Source organism: Notothenia rossii, assembly GCF_949606895.1.
Source record: "Notothenia rossii genome assembly, chromosome: 6".
Lineage (NCBI taxonomy): Eukaryota > Metazoa > Chordata > Actinopteri > Perciformes > Nototheniidae > Notothenia > Notothenia rossii.
The window spans coordinates 81,658,575-81,678,406 of NC_136909.1; the positions used below are offsets into that span (position 1 = coordinate 81,658,575).

Here is a 19,832-nt window from a genome sequence, read left to right on the forward strand (position 1 = left end):
CATTTGATTATCTATGATATTATGCAACTAATATTATTGTCTAAATGTTTAAATATAGGAATATAGTAACAAGTGTACCAGCTGTTAGACACAGCTTTAGCAAAGAAATCCTCTAGCAAGCATTACGATTAATCATGTCCAAAATCCCAGTTTTCATAACTACGTTTTTGGAAATGGAAATACCCCTCAAGATCAGATTTTTTTCCACACATTTTTACATTACATTAATATACTAATTAAGTTTTTTTTTTTTTATTTGAAAGCCACTATGTAACGTGTACATTTTGAAACACTTCACTGTTTTCTTACTATCATTAGTATTAATCAGGGGATGTATCAGAATTTGTTGAAAGTCTGATTGTCTCTCCACATGTTGCTGCTTCACCGGTGAAGTTTGCTTGTAAAAGTCTCTCCTTTTTACACAGTCAGCTACCTTCTGCTGTGATTGTCATTTATTCCTATCTTTATTTGACATAACATGATTAGCTTATGTTGAGTGTTGCCATGGATTTGTTCTTCAAACCACCAAAACAGAAATGCACTTGAATGAAACTTCAAAAACTTGCCGTTTGAATCTTTGTTTGGTGTTTAAATAAACATGTGGACATTATTTGTCAGTGAAGCATGTTTCACTTTGGGAATCGCTTTCATTTCAACTCTTTTTTGGACAGCACAGGTCTACCCTGAGGCGATCTATGGTGCTGTGTATTTATGACAAGCTTAGACACACATGATCCAACAGATGTTCCCAGTTTGTTTGCTTATCTAGGCGACTTCTATACGTGCTACATATTTTATGACAGCTGAAGTAAAGGTGCAGTCTAGACTCATGACATGAAACACCTGCTATTTCTGCATGACCTCCTCCTGGCCACCAGCCAAGATAAAGAAAGTCTTCACACATAGCAACTGTGCTGACTATGAAGCACTGACCTGTGTTTCTAAATATTATAACTCTGAGTTCACTTGAAACGCTGTGCACTAAAGGCATCAATGAATGCAGTTTATTTCATCCTGACCCAGAGAAACAAAATAAAGATGTGAACAACGACTTAAGTCTCCTGGTCTAGTGTCCTTCAGCTAGCTCGGTGTAGTGAAGCAAACAAAGGGACCTTTTCCTACAGCGATCAATAAAAAAAATAATCACATAACATTGTCCGAATTACCCTCAGAGCCACACCTGCAATGGGGACGCCCAGCCCCAGTAAAGCTGGGGTAATGCTCTGTTCACTGGAATATAAACCCAGCAACAGCCAACAAATGGTTCCACGTAGGAAAACCATGTCAACATCTGATCACCGTGCTCTCCTGACACAGTGTCAAATGCTAAGTCGCTATCCTGGCTAATCCTGTGTCAGCTCGTTCTCTTCACTGTTCTTAAAATACCACAACCTCTCTGAGGTAAGTCTGCGTGTGTACGGCAACACAGAGATAAGCTACATGACATAACTAGCAGTGGCCTTTTGTGACAAGCTCAGCGTGTATAGTGGAGCTGTGTGTCGCTTTAAGAGCTTTTCAAACCAACTTCCTTGACCAGAAGCTACAGTCAGCAGGGGGGTCATGAACTCTGTATGTATATCCACTTATCATACTACTTTATTGACAATCTTTCAGTTTGTGTGTACAGACGGAGAGATCGACATACCGTTTCACACAATCCCGAATACAAAAAGAAATATATATAAAAATATGGATGCAAATATTTATATACCTATCAAAAGACACATTTACACATATGCACACATTAAGACCTAAATAAAAGCACAATAATACATTCAGTTTGGTGTTCCTCGATGGAGCTGCAGTTGGGGTTGATAGCTTTTTTCTCTCTCTCTCTCTCTCTCTCTCTCTCTCTCTCTCTCTCTCTCTGAGCTGTAGGATGCCCTCGCCCACACAGGAACTCCTCTCCGCTCCATGTGAGCGTTCAGCCTCTCTGCCAGCAATCAGACTCAGGCTCAGTGAACACTGCAGTGTTGTGATGCGGATGTGACTGCTGGACATGAGCCAGATCACACACACACACACACACACACACACACACACACACACACACACACACACACACACACACACAGGATGGTATGGAGAGCCTTTGCGTGATTTGAGAGGATGCAAATGGGGGGATGTCTCAAGGGGTTTGAGGGAAACTTTACTCTCACTGTTCCCAGAATAGTTTTTACTGTCAGTGGCTTGTGTTTGTCTTGCATGCGATCTTTAGTTACTTCCTTTACCACACAAGAGTTCACCCTAATATCAGTAAACATCAGGATTTAACATCCCTCAACTTCAACACAAGTGTAATTCAAACCGATATATCCATATTGGTAACTTGCTCAGTGTATTTGTGGTTTTTTGGGGTCTTTTTTTCTTTTAAAGGTTAATGCTAAAATACACTCAGCGCTTTCTCATTTTAACTTCAATCATTTTGATAAAAGAGAATGTCATATCCACAGTTTTTAAACGTATAATTTAGAGTGACCATTACAAATATGCAACAATCTATCCCAAAATCTAAAAGGTTGTCCGTAACCAATGTAAGCAGAAAACTGTGCAAAATATTTTTATTTAAACATAAAGTTCTTATCTGTCCCGCCTCGTGATCTGCGATAAATACGTCAAGGACACCTTTTCACACAGGCTATCTGAGGAATGCACATGCATCGTCTAGACAATGACGTTTCACTTTGAAAGCACTGAAGCCTCGCGTTGAAAGATTGATGTTTTGATCAAAGCAATATCTCAGAAAGTCTGAATGCTGGATTCAGCCGGAGCGTTTCTGTAATACCAACACAGCTTCATTCTTTGCACATTCCCACCACACCCACAGGAATGCACAATTCTACATCAATACCCATGGTACTGAACAATACTGTCTGAAGTTACAATCCATCGTTGTATTGAACAGTACGGGGTCCAGAGTCTTAGCCGTTAAACCTGCATCTCTGCCTCATGACCACATACTATCTGAATGTCCAGGTGCACACCGCTGCATCGCTCCATTGTCTGCAGTGTTTCTGTTGTGGAGAAACCTGCGGTATGAAAATGAATTCAGCGCCCGCTCACCTCAGATCACCTGTCCTACTGTCTGCTCACTGTTTCCAGCAGGGGCCATTGTTCTTTTGAAGAACAAAGAAACAACTGTGAGCTGTGTAGAAAACGGCAAAAAAGCGTGATGATTAAAAAGATTTCAACATGGGACACAATTTACATAATGGCGTGTACTCAAATGCAAATAATATGCTATTTTAGATCATATCAAGAATGTATCCTATTGTTATATTTTATTAATGACAGAAGCGTCCCAGAGTGTTTCAAAAATATTGAGCATAATATGAAGTTGTTCTTGTGCTTTTTTGACACCTCTCTCTGTTTTCTTTAGGGAAATGAAGGCAGTTTCCCCCTGGAGATGTGCACGCATTGTAAGTATTTTGAATATTTTCCTGCTCGATTTTCGTATCATATCCTCTTCTGTAAGAGACAGGCAGTCAAATATATTTATTTTTGCAAAAGCGAGGAATATTATAAGCTGTAATCTTGACCCAAAAGTGCAGCAGTTTGAATACAAAGACAGAGTAGAAGAGGATTGGAGAAAGGTTGCTTAATGACTAGATTTGTTTTTTTATTCAACTCTGATCTTTTTATAAGCAGTGCGTGAAATGCTCTAAAGCAGTGGTTCTCAACTGGTCAGGCCTCGGGACCCACTTTTTACTTGGTCAATACATCGCGACCCAACATTTTGAAGCACTCAAATCTATTCAACAAAAAAATGTGCTGTATGTACGCTTTTCAGCAGACAATATTAATACAAGTGAAGTACAGTGCATATATCCCTTCACAGAACTAAAGTATGCTTTTAAAAAAGGTTTAATGAGATGATGGAATCAAAGCTGAACTATATAAAAAGGCCCACATGCTGAAAACCCAACCCCAGCAGGGGGGTCAGGGGGGATTCTCCCCAAGGAGATTTTTAGAAATACTAACATAAACTACGCATTCTGGTACACTCTGAGAAAAAAATAAATAAATCTATTACTACCCGACATATTAATAATATTTTATGCCATTGTTTGTTTTTCACTTTGTTCTGACATCTTGCTGCGAGAAGAGTAAAGAGGAGATAGTCTGTGTGACTTACTTTAAATTGTGGGTAAGGGTAGATAGCTCCCATTGTTCTGTGACCTGTCAATCATCAAACCGGGGGTCATATTTCATTATGTGTTCATTTTTATCTGAAGTTGTACCCATGGATGTATAAAGAAAAGTTATACCGCAGAGTTATTCCCCGTGGGGACTTCCGTCAACAATCTTGATTCTGATTGGCCAGAAGACTCGAGAAAACATCAGCAAAGATATTTTATTGAGAAGATGATCACTACGTGTCAGAAGTTTTCAAAACCGTTTATGATCTCTGGTACTTCCAGTCCAACGCCGACTGCATGCACAGCGTTAGAAAATCAGGCCTTCAAAATCAAAGTTGGACTTTTTCCCCAACACTTCACCTCTTCACTCACACATCCGCGACCCACTCGAAACGGGTCCCCACCAGTTGAGAACCACTGCTCTAAAACATGCACTTACATTTCAATTGTTCTCTGAATAATTGATGCCTGCTGGAGCTCAGTGATAGCGACACAACAGAGGACTTGCAGTACTTGTTTAATTCTTAAACTCTGAAGCATGATGTGTCACTTTGGGATCATCTGAGGGCTGTCCAACCAACACATGCATACAGACACAAACATATTTAAAGTGACTTCCTGTTACAGTTGTGAGCACAGTGTGGCCTCTACGTACTTGGCTTGCTCTACTGTCCTTGGAGGACCTCGGTCTGCCTTTCGGGCATTCCTCCTCCAGGATGTGCAACCCTGGTGAGGGGAGGAGGATTTGGGTGATGCGTTACCCTGAACTGAACCCTGCACGGACCTCTGCTTTGATTTTCCTAGCATCTCTCTTTCCATATTCAAGTCTATCTGTTTATCTCTTCTCCTTGACTGTCCTGCTTTCTTTCATTTCAGTGAAAAATAGCTATTTAAGCATCACGTAAAAGCTCTTATCAGAAATGTAAAAACATCAAATAACTTTATTATAATCAGATTAAGACAAACGTTAGATTTATAATATCCCCAATAAAGAACTATTTAAATGGACAAAATGCTAGACTAATAGTGCAACAGGTACTTTGCTTGTTCCATGGAAACATTGGGTTTAGTAACAGTTGCTTTATTTATGAATACAATCAAATACAAAAATAATAAATAATAATAATAACAAGGAAATAAAAATACTTATAGTGAAATATGCATCTAAACTATATATTATAATATGAATATTGATATCAATGCTGAACACCAGATTATTGCTCCACCCTGACCTCAGGCATATTAGCATTTATGCCTAGAGATGTTTTTATACCATACCATTTATATTTGTCATTCTTTTTGCGCTCCTCTGTCTCTGAGTTTCTCTTTCTTAGATGTATTTTCCTCTCTCTCTCTCCCTCCCCCTCGGTCTCTCTCTCCCTCCTCCCACTGAGCAGCTGTTCAGCTCCTCAAGCGCTCGGACAGTCGTTCATTGGCTGTGAGGAAATTAGCTGTGGCCTTCATGTCCGAAAGATTAACCCGCTGCAACCTCGCTGCCCTCAGTAAGACGGGACAGTCCAACACCCGCTCACCTGTACCTGTCATCACACAATTAGGACCTCTTTGTTGATGTGCGGAAGATACGCACAATGTCTCAATAAAAGGGATCACAAAGTACGGTATAGAGCAGTGCTGCATTTTCATTATTAAGAACACAACACATACACAGATGCTTGACTTTGTGCACTATAGTTTGTGAAAACACATTTTCTAATTCAGAAAAAGTCTTTAAAATAAAATGTGTTGTCAGATTATGCCTCTCTTCACCCTCTGACTGAAACTAGAGCCCTGTCTTCTCTGTTGTGATTGGTCAACCGCTTAGAGATGTCCCGCTCCTTAGCCTATCATGTACAATGTGTTGGAGCGCTAGCCAATAGAAGCGCAAGTCTTATATTGTGATGTCACTATGTTACAAAACTAAACAAAGGACTTTAATGGAGGCATTTAAGGGGGGGGGGATTTTAGCCTTTGCAGACCATTTACATGCACAAAACCTATAACACACTACAGGAAAGGGGAAACCCCAAAAAGCACAATAGGACCTCTTTAACTATTATATAATGTAATGCAAACCATTTTTCCATTAGACAAATAAATATAAAGCTTCCAAAAACTATGATTTGATGGATTTTTAAAAGGCCTGTTTCTTCAGTGTTTCACAACGGTTGGCTCTTTAGATCATGCAAAATGTAATGGCCTACTTGTCGGATTTGGCACACAAACCACATTGAAACACACACTTTTATAAACTACACATATTTTTCGAGTGCATGCATCCGCCCACTCTGCACCGCCACTCTTTTCACACACATGCCTCACCCCCTCATGCTCTCAGAGAGGATCGCAGCCTGAAAGCATCTCAGGCTTGTCCGCTGCCGCCCAAAATAAACGGCGAGCGGCTCGTTGGAGTTCCTTGATGGTGGGGGTTTCCCTGAGGGCGGGAGCCTCGGCTGGTGGAGGTGGCCGGAGGTGAGTTAGGGGTTTTCTGATGACAGCACAGCTATAAATACACAGCGTCAGTGTGCTGCCCCCCCCCCGCCCTCAGTGAGTCCATGCCGGGCGAGCTGTACATTATCAGAGCAATCAGCTAATGCTCAGAGTCCTGCAGCTCCACTCTGTGGCCCACACACTCTGTGGCACACACACTCTGTGGCACACATACTCTGTGGCACACACACTCTGTGGCACACACACTCTGTGGTACACACACTCTGTGGCTCACACTCACTGTGGCACACACACACTGTGGCACACACACACTGTGGCACACACACACTGTGGCTCACACACTCTGTGGCACACACACACTGTGGCTCACACACTCTGTGGCACACACACACTGTGGCACACACACTCTGTGGCACACACACTCTGTGGCACACACACTCTGTGGCACACACACTCTGTGGCACACACACTCTGTGGCACACACACTCTGTGGTACACACACTCTGTGGTACACACACTGTGCTACACACACTCTGTGGCACACACACTCTGTGGTACACACACTCTGTGGTACACACACTCTGTGGTACACACACACTGTGGCACACACACTCTGTGGCACACACACTCTGTGCTACACACACACTGTGGCTCACACACTCTGTGGTACACACACACTGTGGCACACACACTCTGTGGCACACACACTCTGTGCTACACACACACTGTGGCACACACACTCTGTGGCACACACACTCTGTGCTACACACACACTGTGGCACACACACTCTGTGGCTCACACACACTGTGGTACACACACTGTGCTACACACACACTGTGGCTACTTTATGGACGCCTCTTATCGCCCAACTAAATGAAACTGAGACTGAGGGACTGAAAGAGAGGAAGTTCAAAATCTTTCTATACATTTTCCAAATGGTAACGCTCCTGCATTTCGTTAACTAAGAAAACGTTTAGGGGAAACGTTTGTGCAGCTTAGAGTACTGACACGATTCATAGAAAATCAGTCAGTTTGTTAGAATGAAAAAAGCAAAGAATATTCCTTATACTGTATCTTGTTGTCATACTTGTGCTACTCTTGGAAAACCATGTACACAAGTGTTGTTTACACATATTTACTCAGCTATTATGAAATGCCAATTTCCCCACGAGACACATTTAGAATTGTACTTCCATAAAACATATTTCTGTCCCTAGACCTACGCTGACTTTTCATTCTTCACCTGGTTATTTTCTTCAAACCCTTGAGGGCTACAGAAGCACTATTTTATTTGTTATTCTGCCTTAATTATATATTTTTAATTTGCTGAATGGGATTGAACATGTTCATTGCCACAAACTAAGCTGTAGTCTTGATGATAAAGTTGATTTGAAAACTTTAAATTAAGTCAAATTGAAAGCAAACGTTGTCTCACGCAAAGCAGTTCTGGTAAACTGATTTAGGAGTTCCTCTTTGATAATGGCAATCGGTGGCTTTTATTATCGTATCTGTCTGTACCTGTCTCCTGACAAGACGACGCTCCACCCTCATTGGCTCAGAACAGCCGGCTATAGTAACATGCACAGTGTCATGTGTCTCGTTTGTGTAATTACTGAGCTGTGCATGTAACCTTCTCATGTTCCCCCCCCCCTCACACCTTATCTTGTGTGTTGGGGGAGCTATATAGAGCGGAGGGTCTCGCTGTAACTATCAGTAACATGTCAGCTGAATCTCTCTCTTACCTCATTCACACCAACGCAACTCCGGTTCAAGCTCCGTGCTAGAGCTTTTCAGGTTCAGAACCGGTTCTTCGGTTTAGCTCCGGCTCTTTTCACACTGCCCAGAGTCCGACTGGTGCTGCGTCATTGCGTCATCGTTTGCGTCATGACGTAACCGTTTGCGTGCCTGCTTCATAAAGCCAAAACCCCTCACAGCTGACACCGACAACAACAACAATGGCCGATTGTGCTCCAGCTTCCTCTGTACCTCTTCAGAAGACCAGCTTCCCAGTAGGTAGCTGGTCTCTTCAGTGGACCACTGCTGCTTGTTAAGTTTCTCCATCGTTGTGTACAAACTGGATAAAACGCCGGCTTTTTGTTGTTGTTCAGGAGTTGATCCCGCCCCTGCCCCTGCCCCTGCCCCCGCCTCGACGTAAGCGTGACGTATGTGGTGCTTTTGCTCTGGCCGGACAATTTTTTGGTGCTCGAAATGAACCTTTTTCCGGAGCTAAGAGGCTGCTCCGCTGCGGTGTGAAGAGGAAAACCCGGTGCTTTTCAAGCTCCAGCTCCGAACCGGCTCTGAAACACCGTTGGTGTGAATGAGGTATCTGTTACCTCATTCACACCAACGGGTTTTCCTGTTCACACCGCAAACGATGACGCAAAGACGCAGCACCAGTCGGAGTCTGGGCGGTGTGAAAAGAGCCGGAGCTAAACCGAAGAACCGGTTCTGAACCTGAAAAGCTCTAGCACAGAGTTTGAACCGGAGTTGCGTTGGTGTCAATGAGGCATCAGAGTTAATTCAGTCATATGACTCCAGCGCGCTTATGAGAGCAAATTCATTAATGACATTTGGGGAACATTGTGTTTTAGAATTGAACCATGAATTGAACACAAATGGGGAGGGAATGCCAGAAGCACTCTGCTTATTGCTTAGCTTCAGCCAGCTGTTAGCTGTGGTTGCAGGAATGATGGGCGGGAAGATCGTGTGATGTGCCATCAGAGGGGCTTCCCAAAAAGAAGATTGCATCATTTATGAGAACACTGGTATTGATTTTGATATTGAACTTGCTAATGCTAAATCTAATAAACAATGATTGTCTTTTGTTGAATCATAATCTGTATTGCAATAACGTGAAAACACATATTGATAGACTTTGTGCTTCATAATATGCCGCCTATTGGGGCTGCCTATTGGGGTGGATTTAATTTTTAATTTTTAAAATATAATTCTAAAAACTCAGACAAAAATACATGTATTTAAAGAATTTAAATAGTATTATTATTATTATTATTATTATCATTATTAAATAGTATTTAAATTAGAAAAAAATACTGATCAACACATAAAATACCTTCCATACAGCAAAAAAAAACGTTGTCGTAAAATCATTGCACTTATACAACTTTAATCTACTAAACACCACCAGATATATTAAAGACAGAATATTTTAGATCAAATGTGGCACACACTAACACAAACATTTGTTACAAAATATTGGTAAACTACATTAAAGATAGTCCAGTGAGAAACTCAGTGAAGACTGCTGTAAAGGAAAGGCGCAGGTGTTCTGTATTTAAAACAATTATCTTGTCTCATAATGCCCGGTAGCCAAAATGTGATTTTTAGTTTTTGAGTAATTTCCCAGCCCTAATTCGACACACAGAACTACAGCAAGAACGGCACAGGCAGTACATTAAGACATGCAAGACGACATCCAGCAGAACGAGGACACTTGGACAAACACTGCAATATTATTCATGTGAATCGATGCTCGTGTGTGTGTGACAGACAGAGTGAGAGCCTGAAGCTGATGACATCTACATATGCATCATGTGTTTTCAAGCGTTCACCTCATGAGCAATTGTTGAAATGAGCGTGTGTGTGTGTGTGTGTGTGTGTGTGTGTGTGTGTGTGTGTGTGTGTGTGTGTGTGTGTGTGTGTGTGTGTGTGTGTGTGTGTGTGTGTGTGTGTGTGTGTGTGTGTGTGTGTGTGTGTGTGTGTGTGTGTGTGTGTGTGTGTGTGTGTGTGTGTGTGTGTGTGTGTGTGTGTGTGTGTGTGTGTGCAACTTCGGCAGGCTAACAGGTTGCATGTGCATCCTCTCAAATCACGCAAAGGCTCTCCATACCATCCAGAGATTGTATAGTTGTGTGTGTGTTAATATGTGTGTGGGCTACTTCGTGGGGCTAACAGGTTCCAGTTGCCTAGTAACACAGTTGAGGGTGCATACAGCGCTTATGCAAGTGTGTGTTGTCTGTGTCCTCTGTGTCGGAGTATATGAGATTATCATAATCATCTCACAGTTACATCGGGTCTCCCTCAGAGACGATCATTAGCACAGCAGTGTGAGGAGCTCCCGCAGAGAGAGCTGTCCCTGTCACATACAACATTATCATTTTCTCCTAAATCTTCCATGTTGCCTCTATATTATTGTTTAAACCAAATGAATGGACATATATCTTACCAATGAAATCAAAATATCATCTTTTCATCCTCTTGGTAATTGTGAAAATACCCTAAAAGGTATATCAAAAATCTACTTTCCTGCACCACATGTGATCATAGGTTTAAATGCGATTTAACCATCATGCACCACCTGCAGCCTTTATCCATATTCTAACAATCCACACGGGACAAAGATGTGCAGTCGAGTGTCAGTTTTCAACATCGCCCACATCATCGCAGCTGTCTCTCCCGCCAGAGGCTGAAACATGCAAAGTAAAGCCTGCGCTGGGTTTAAAACCATCCGTCTCCTCCTCCTCTGTAGGGGGGGTCAGGAGGAGGCTGCTTATCAGCAAGAACAGGGTCCTTTTGATCCCACCTACTCACTTCAAATCCCTTCACAACAAGCTGTTTCGTTAAACACATGTGAAGAGATGAACTACTAGGGCTGCTCAATTAATCGTATTTTAATCGCGATTACGATTATGGCTTGCAACGATTACGAAAACAACGTAATCGAAATAAACGATTATTTTTTTATTATTATTACTTTTTTTTTTTTTTTTTTTTATTATTACTTTTTTTTTTTCAGTTGAATTATACATAAAGTTCAGGGTAATCAACTGTTAAAAACATACTGTTCACATTTTTTTCTCCAATAAATGGATGTTTTCAAAGTCAATGAATAATCGCATTTAATAATCGCAATTACAATTATTGACCCAAATAATCGAGATTATGATTTTTGCCATAATCGAGCAGCCCTATGAACTACACACAGAATGCTAAATATTCCACGTGTTCTCCATCACTCTTTCTGCAAGAGCAGCTCCCCCTCCCGTCTGTAATTGCATGTGCAGGTGTTTGGATAAAAAAAATGAAGAACATCTCATCCTTTTGTCCCTGGCTCTCCGATCTGTTCCCACACCTGCAACCCTTTGTTCCAGCGTTTTATTTGGTTCTGCTCTTCCTACTGTGAGCAAACCAAGGCTGCCGAGCAGTTCATTTGTTGGACAGTTATTCGATACCTGTCATCGCACCAGGTTTGGAGATGTTGGCAGTCGGTGCTTGTGAAGCTCGAGGACATTTAAGCCTTTTTTACTGCACTCACTGTAAAGAGTTTAATAGTTAAATCAGAGATCCTCATTAGTATTCAGTGTCTTCTGTAAAGCTGTAAACCTCCCACTTTGCCGCAGGACTTGCTAACAGTTTTCAGAAGGAGCCATATACAGGACTGTCTCAGAAAATTAGAATATTGTGATAAAGTTCTTTATTTTCTGTAATGCAATTAAAAAAACAAAAATGTCATACATTCTGGATTCATTACAAATCAACTGAAATATTGCAAGCCTTTTATTATTTTAATATTGCTGATTATGGCATACAGCTTAAGAAAACTCAAATATCCTATCTCTAAATATTAGAATATCATGAAAAAGTATACTAGTAGGGTGTTCAACGAATCACTTGAATCGTCTAATTAACTCGAAACACCTGCAAGGGTTTCCTGAGCCTTGAAAAACACTCAGCTTGGTTCAGTAAACTAAATCACAAGTATGGGGAAGACTGCTGATCTGACTGCTGTCCAGAGGACCGTCATTGACACCCTCCATCAGGAGGGTAAGACACAAAAAGAAATTTCTCAAAGAGCAAGCTGTTCACAGAGTGCAGTTTCAAAGCACATCCACAAAAAGTCTGTTGGAAGGGGGAAATGTGGCAGGAAACGCTGCACAACCAAGAGAGATGACCGCAGCCTTAACAGCATTGTGAAGAAGAGTCGCTTCCAGAATTTGGGGGAGCTTCAAAGACAGTGGACTGAAGCTGGAGTCCAGGTATCAAAAGTCACTGTTCACAGACGTGTCCGGGAAATGGGCTACAATAGCCGTATTCCCATGGTCAAGCCACTTCTGAACTCAAGACAACGGAAGAGGCGTCTGACTTGGGCTAAGGAAAAGAAGCACTGGACAGTTGCACAGTGGTCCAAAGTCCTCTTTTCAGACGAAAGCAAGTTTTGTATTTCATTTGGAAGTCAAGGCGCCAGAGTCTGGAGAAAGGCTGGAGAGGAGCAAAATCCAAGTTGCTTGAAATCCAGTGTGAAGTTCCCACAGTCAGCGATGGTTTGGGGAGCCATGTCAGCTGCTGGTGTTGGTCCACTGTGTTTCATCAAGCCCAGAGTAAATGCAGCTGTGTACCAAGAGATTTTAGAGCACTACATGCTTCCGTCTGCTGAAAAGCTCTATGGAGATGAGGAATTCATTTTCCAGCATGATCTGGCACCTGCCCACAGTGCCAAAACCACCAGTAACTGGTGTACTGACCATGGCATTACTGTCCTCGATTGGCCTGCAAATTCCCCTGACCTGAACCCCATAGAGAATATGTGGGGTATTGTGAAGAAGAAGCTGAAAGACACCAGACCCAACAATGCTAATGAGCTAAAGGCCGCTATTGAAGCATCCTGGGCATCCATAACACCTCAGCAATGCCACAGGCTGATTGCCTCCATGCCACGCCGCATTGATGCAGTAATCCGTGCAAAAGGATTCCCAACCAAGTACTGAGTGCATTAATGGACATTTTCAAATGTTTGATTGTGTTTTGCTGTTATAAATCTTTTTTTTTTACTTGGTCTGAGGAACTATTCTAATATTTAGAGATAGGATTTTTGAGTTTTCTTAAGCTGTATGCCATAATCAGCAATATTAAAATAATAAAAGGCTTGCAATATTTCAGTTGATTTGTAATGAATCCAGAATGTATGACATTTTTGTTTTTTTAATTGCATTACAGAAAATAAAGAACTTTATCACAATATTCTAATTTTCTGAGACAGTCCTGTATATATAGACATTTTATTTATTGGGATAAACCCCTTGAGATGCACCATCTCGTTTTCAAGGGGGCCCCGAACAACTTACAGACATACATAAACAAAAAGACAAACCACGTACAGTCTGTCAAGTAAAATTAAAGTAATGCATACAATCATTACAATTTGAGAGACAGTCGAGCAAATCAGTTTCGTCAATAACAAGTGCAGACCAGTTGAAAGTGAGATGATAATGTTTAAACATACCCAATGATGCAAGAGATCTAACAGCAGCAGGTCAAGTATTCCAGTCTGTTGGGGCTTTGAACATGAACGCTCTTCTGCCAATCTATTTTTTTGCAGAGAGGACAGAAAAATAAATCTGAACAGAATGTCTAACTTGATGATTTGGCGAGTAGGGTACGAAATACTGCTTTTAAAGTGTACCTATCATGCTATATTTGAATAATATGGTGTAGGACCATACCTATATAAGGCCAATTTATACTTTTTATTTTTCAAAATACCAAACAGATCATGCATTTTAGCCATTCCTCATTTTGCTCAATTCAACACTGTCTTTGCATGGACTGATTCTGTGAGAACAGCACCATCTACAGGCCTGGCATATGTACTACAGCGTCTGCAGCGCTTTCCAACGGCAAGGTCCGTGGCTGCCTCCTCCTGATTGGTGGAGTTGGCCCAATAGCCGTAGCGCCACTTCTGTGACGTCATAGAAGTGTTCAAATCTGGATCAGTCTGTATCAGATCCGTTGCAGCCCCTTTTTAAGAGATTTGGGTATGGAGGAAAATAGAGAGGCTTGTGTTTTCTGACACTTGGTGAGTTCCCTGGAACACCGGGGACACATGTTCATCTATAAAAGACGTACACAAGTGCATTTTGCATGATAGGTCCCCTTTAAATAAGGGGGATAGTTAAGATAAATGCAATGTCAAATAAGTGGAACTGGATGCTGTAGCAAAAGTGCTGCATCATGGTCTTAGTCATGAGTTTTCCTTGGCTCCTCTGGGAGTCTGTCTGGGTTTCTGGCAGACGAGGAGCGTGTTGGGTCGAGACCAGGAAGGGGACTCAGACTGTGTGAAAGCATGAATAATAGCTGCACCTACTCACTGAGCAGCTGGGGGCAGGAAGGGGTCATGTGCTCGGTGTTCAGATGTTCCCCACGCACCCACAGCACCACGTTTAGTAAATGTCAGAGGGCTTTTTCATCTGGGATCCTTCTTATGCCACTCACCTGACTGTAAAGCAACAAAAGGCGGCCGGTTAAAAGGTTAACATCAACATGGTTCTACCTCACAGAGTGTCAGGTGTATACATATTTATAGGATTTAAGATTGACTAATGTCATTGTTGATGAATCTGCCTATTATTTGATGAACCATCTGGTCTATAACATGCTATACTATTCCCATAACAACTTCCAAGAGCCTAGTGGGATATGTTCAGATGTCCTGATGTGTCTGACCAATAATCAGAGACCCAAACATGTTGAAGTTTACAATTTAAAAACAGAAAATAGATGCTTTTTAAGAGGCTGGTGCCTTAATGACTTCAATGAAAAGTAGATTGTTAGCACTACACACAAATAAAAAAACAAGATCAACATAAAACTATCGAGGTTACATCATCCTATTATTTCGTACACAACACGCCCAAATATAGGGTTACTATAGGTCAATGTTTGAACATTCAGACCTTTGGTCAGAGTGGGAATAAAACCCTAAACCCTGGAAGTCTCAATCTGTTGATTTACACAGAAATAATACCACTTTCAACATTTTGAGATCCACAGAACCGTAGAGCAGTTGAAATTCAAGTTGAAATGTGGCCTCACTTTAAACTTAATTATAAAGTTATTGCTGGACTAAAGTAAGAGATGCTATCTCAGTTGTTCTGTGCCGTTGGTTTCGCACCAACATGCAGAATGTGAGGTGTGTGTGTCAGGAAAAGGCTTAACCCTAAAGCAAAAATACATTTATAACCACACTGCAAATTCAAAAAGTATTGCCTCCGTGCAGCTCCCTTGATACAAGTCCTACCCTTGAATGATTATCTGTAGCTGTGACTGAGCTGGTGTCATCTGCCGTGAACAGGAAATGGGAGGCTGCTGATAAGGAAGTGTTTTGTGTGAGAGGACAGCTGTGTGCTACGCTCCGATAACCCACACACAGCGGGACACAGAAACATGGCTGCTTGTATCTGTTTGTACCTGTTTGTGTGCAGATTCAACGTGTATCAGTAGTATTCAGATACATGAAAACAAAGCAGTGAACCAGCGGCTGCTCATTCAGAATAAATCCATCTAATGTGTGCAAAGATTATGGAAATGAAACCCAGTATTAGAGGCATCCATTGTCCACTGATGGCTGCTTTTTTGCATCGGTTCACAGGGCAAGAAACTGTATTAATTACCAAGCTGCAGTGGCTTTTGTATCACTAATTCAATTTACCAGGTGCAGAGCCGGCCAGCTAACCAATCAGAGCAGAGTGGGCTCTGGTTTCAGACAGAGGGTGAAAAGAGGTGCTGCAGCACAGACAGTACGAGGAAAATAAAGAGCTTTTTGAACATTAAAGCATGAAGACATGTCACAGGAGAGACACTACATATAACCTGAAGACGAGCACAATAATCCTCTTGAATGCAGTGGATGATTAAAAGAGCATGGGTAAGAGTTGCTTTTGAATGAGGTTTATATTGGCTTTTGTTGACATCAAACATTCACTGTTATCTTTCCCTGTCCTTGTGGAGGTTAATACATCTGATATGAATAAAGTATTCGCCTCGTAAAGTCGCACCTTTCCTTCTCTCTTGTAGATTAATAGATAGCTCCTGTCATATAGGATCCCAGCTGTAGTAGTTTGTGATTGGCCGACAGGATCAGGTGACGAGGTGTGAATAAGCTTATAGTAATTATTAACTGGCGTTATTAATGCTTCTGGATTACTCCTTGCCATTGTGCATTACACCGGCTGTGGAGCTGTTTCTGATGGCAGGGCAACTGAAATTCAATATTAAGAAAGCACCAGTAGTCAACAAAGGCCGTAAGTTTGCAAGATCTATGTGTTTGTCTTTCTGCTCATTCTTACTGTATCACTTCGAGGTTTAAGGTAACATTTGTTCATCTGTGCTAGCTTTTTCAATAGTTGCACCCAGTTGAGATCTCTGTGGAGGAGGCATAACAAATGTTCTGTGGTTTCTGTGGGTCTGCTCGGAGCTCCGTCCTGTGCGGGCCGGAAGTGGTGTCCTTGACCTATATGCAAGTGTTGGCTACTTCAATGTATGACTATACTGTTCATGCAGGTGTTAGTAGGATATTCATATTTGCAGGTGCATTGTGCTGCGTCTCATTTTCCTGTCATTTCAACCCAAATCTTGTTTTCATTTTATGTTCTTTCCGTTCCTTTAAGGCTGAGTTTTGAGTGCTATCAGGGCACCATCTGTCTGACCCCTGCACACTTAGTGAATTCTTATTCTGACAATTGCTTAGAACATTAGTTAAATGTCTGTAAGGAAAATGTCTCATCTATTTCCCTCTCTCTCTCTTTGTGTCTTTGTGCAGTCGATGCTGATGAGATTAAGAGGCTAGGGAAGAGGTTTAAGAAACTCGACCTGGATAACTCGGGCTCTCTGAGCGTGGAGGAGTTCATGTCGCTGCCCGAGCTGCAGCAGAACCCGCTGGTGCAGAGGGTCATCGACATCTTCGACACGGACGGGAACGGAGAGGTGGACTTCAAAGGTAGGCCATATCAGAATCAGAATACCTTGTATTAGTTCCACAGAGGGGAAATGTACATTGTTACAGTGAAAAGAGTCAAAGACAATGTTACCTAAGAAGCATGCATAAAAAAGTATTAAAGATAAACAATTATGATAAAAAAAAGTAACACAATTTATAAAATACACATCCTGTAACGGTTCTGAGGATTTAGCAGGGTCTTAAAAAGTATTAAAAGTTGATAAATCAATTTAGCGAAAATTAAGGCTATTAAAAAGTATTACATTTTGTAGCTTGTTTTCAATAAGTATATCAATTGTCCAAAGAGGTTGTATTCTACAGTCTGCCTGAATGTAATCATTGCGTAGGTGTGTAGTGTGATTCTGTGTAGTTTATTTATGGCATCCCGTTGGATTTGACGTCATCTGAACAGGACATCGCACGCTCACTGCTTGATAGCGCGCGAAGGCCCGTTTACGCCGGTTGCTAAGCAACATCGTTATGGGGAAATGCAAGTTTGCGTCCAAATGGTTGGAAGATAAGGAGGAAGGACAATCAACTGTATATAGTCAATTTGAGGTAAAGTGTGTCGCCAAGGTAACCGGTTAAAACTCCAAGTGGCGATGAGGTCTTAAAATGTATGAAAAGGGTCTTAAAAAAGGTCTTAAAAGGTTTTACATTTGACTTCAGGATTCCTGCATATACCCTGATATATAAACTCTAGAAACAACTGTTTTACAGCTTTATTCTGCACTATGTCTGTCATGTTATGTTTGTGAGCTGATTTAAACACACAAAAACACTGCAAGATGTAATCATATTTCAGAAAAACTCTAAATTGCTCGACAGTCATCTTAGTTTTTAAACTCTGAAGAGCCACTTTCCCAGTTTAGCCCTATATGTTGTTGTGACTTTAGAAGAGCACCAAGAGGTTTAACAAATTAGACCTCAGTAATTGCTTTAATTTGATCAGAAGGCCTATTCATATTTTAAATTCAGCCAGCATTCCCATGAATGGACTTACTATGTGAATTGAGTTGGTATTTGGCATCTAGGCTCTAATCGAGTCACGCCTTGCAAGCATACATCAAGCTCAGTACGTCCTTAAAATAACAGAACAGCTGCCTCAGATTCAGAAGACAAATGTGTTTCAGCCGAATGTGAACTGTGTGGAGGAAATGTGATGGTAACTACCTGACATATATTATTTGACAGAATTCCGTTTGAGTCTCCCATCAAGCAAATTAGTCACATAGTTATACTGTAAAAGGACTGTGTGCAAGACAGCAGTCATCATCCAGAGCAAACCGGCAGTGGTCAGTCAGTAGGGGCTTGCACTGTGAGCCGTAGGGTCGCCGGTTCAAGTCCCCGACCAGACCTAAATATGGAGAGTGGACTGCTACTTCGAGAGGTCCCAGTTCACCTCCTGCCCTGCCGTGGTGCCCTTGAGCAAGGCACCGGACACCCCCCTTCCCCCCCTCACTCCCATTGCTCCCTGGTTGCAGTACAATAGCTGCCCACTGCTCCTAGTGCTAGACTCCTGGTACGAGGATGGGTTAAAAGCAGAGAACACATTTCACTGTGTGTGCTGTGTGCTCTGCATGTGAGACCATTAAAGAGGGTTTCATCCCTCCCATTACCCGAATTAGCTTCACTAGAGACCTGGTTTGTGATCGGTCCAAAATGAAAAGCAGGGAATCTATGCTGATTAAATTATTTTTGTCATTGAATAAAGATTGGGGAGAGAGTTCAAATACACTGATATATTCTTCAATATTCTTGGATTGTTAAGTTTGTTTTGTGTGATATTCCTTAGCTCAGGGGTGCCCACACTTTTTTCAGTGAGGGCCACATACAGAAAAACATACAAAGGGCTGGGCCACTCACTAGAGATGACGTATATCGCCTCATAAGTTCAGTTGTAAGTTAGCAAAATCAATCAAATGTAGGTAAATCATGCTTGATACTTGAAAATGCAAGCCCCATGCCCCCGGTACCTGCAACATCTTGTAAGAAACAGCGTCTGAGGGCTTCTTAACATTTAACAAACTATGAATGTGACTCTGACAATATGAACAATTTTTACCGAAACAAAACACAACTCTAACGCCAAGCCTCTGAATTAGTACTAAGCGAAAGAGTGCTAATGCACTAATTTACCCCTTTTAGAAGTGAAGATATTGTCATTTGTTCTGGGAATGTCATTTTTGAGCCTGAGACCTGAAAAACAGGCTCGGGGCTTAACAGCTTAAGAAACACAACAGCCTACATCACAGCTTCCATAGGGTTTCATTTATTTAGTAGGCAGCTGTAATTAAGTTATTGGGCTTTTTAAAAAAAAAAAAAAAAATGTTTGAAAATGTTTCCAACCTTAAAGGTGGGGTAGGTAAGTTTGAGAAACCAGCTCTAGATACACTTTTTGTTATATTCCATGGAATGCTCTTAACATCCCGATAGCAATGAATATCTTAAGTGCTTTGACAAAAATTCCATAAAAAATGTCATCACTGGAAGCCGTGGCGCTGTAAAAAGCACG

At 41.5% G+C, this 19,832-nt stretch overlaps 1 protein-coding gene across 1 annotated transcript in view; it reads left to right on the forward strand.

Moving 5' to 3' along the window:
• Nucleotides 1–19,832, forward strand: part of LOC307043543 (calcineurin subunit B type 1-like) — a 30,971-nt gene that overhangs the window by 8,083 nt on the left and 3,056 nt on the right. The window contains exons 2-3 of the mRNA XM_079688047.1: nt 3,380–3,419; nt 17,141–17,317. Coding sequence (XP_079544173.1) covers nt 3,380–3,419; nt 17,141–17,317 — 217 coding nt within the window. The remainder of the gene's footprint in view (nt 1–3,379; nt 3,420–17,140; nt 17,318–19,832) is intronic.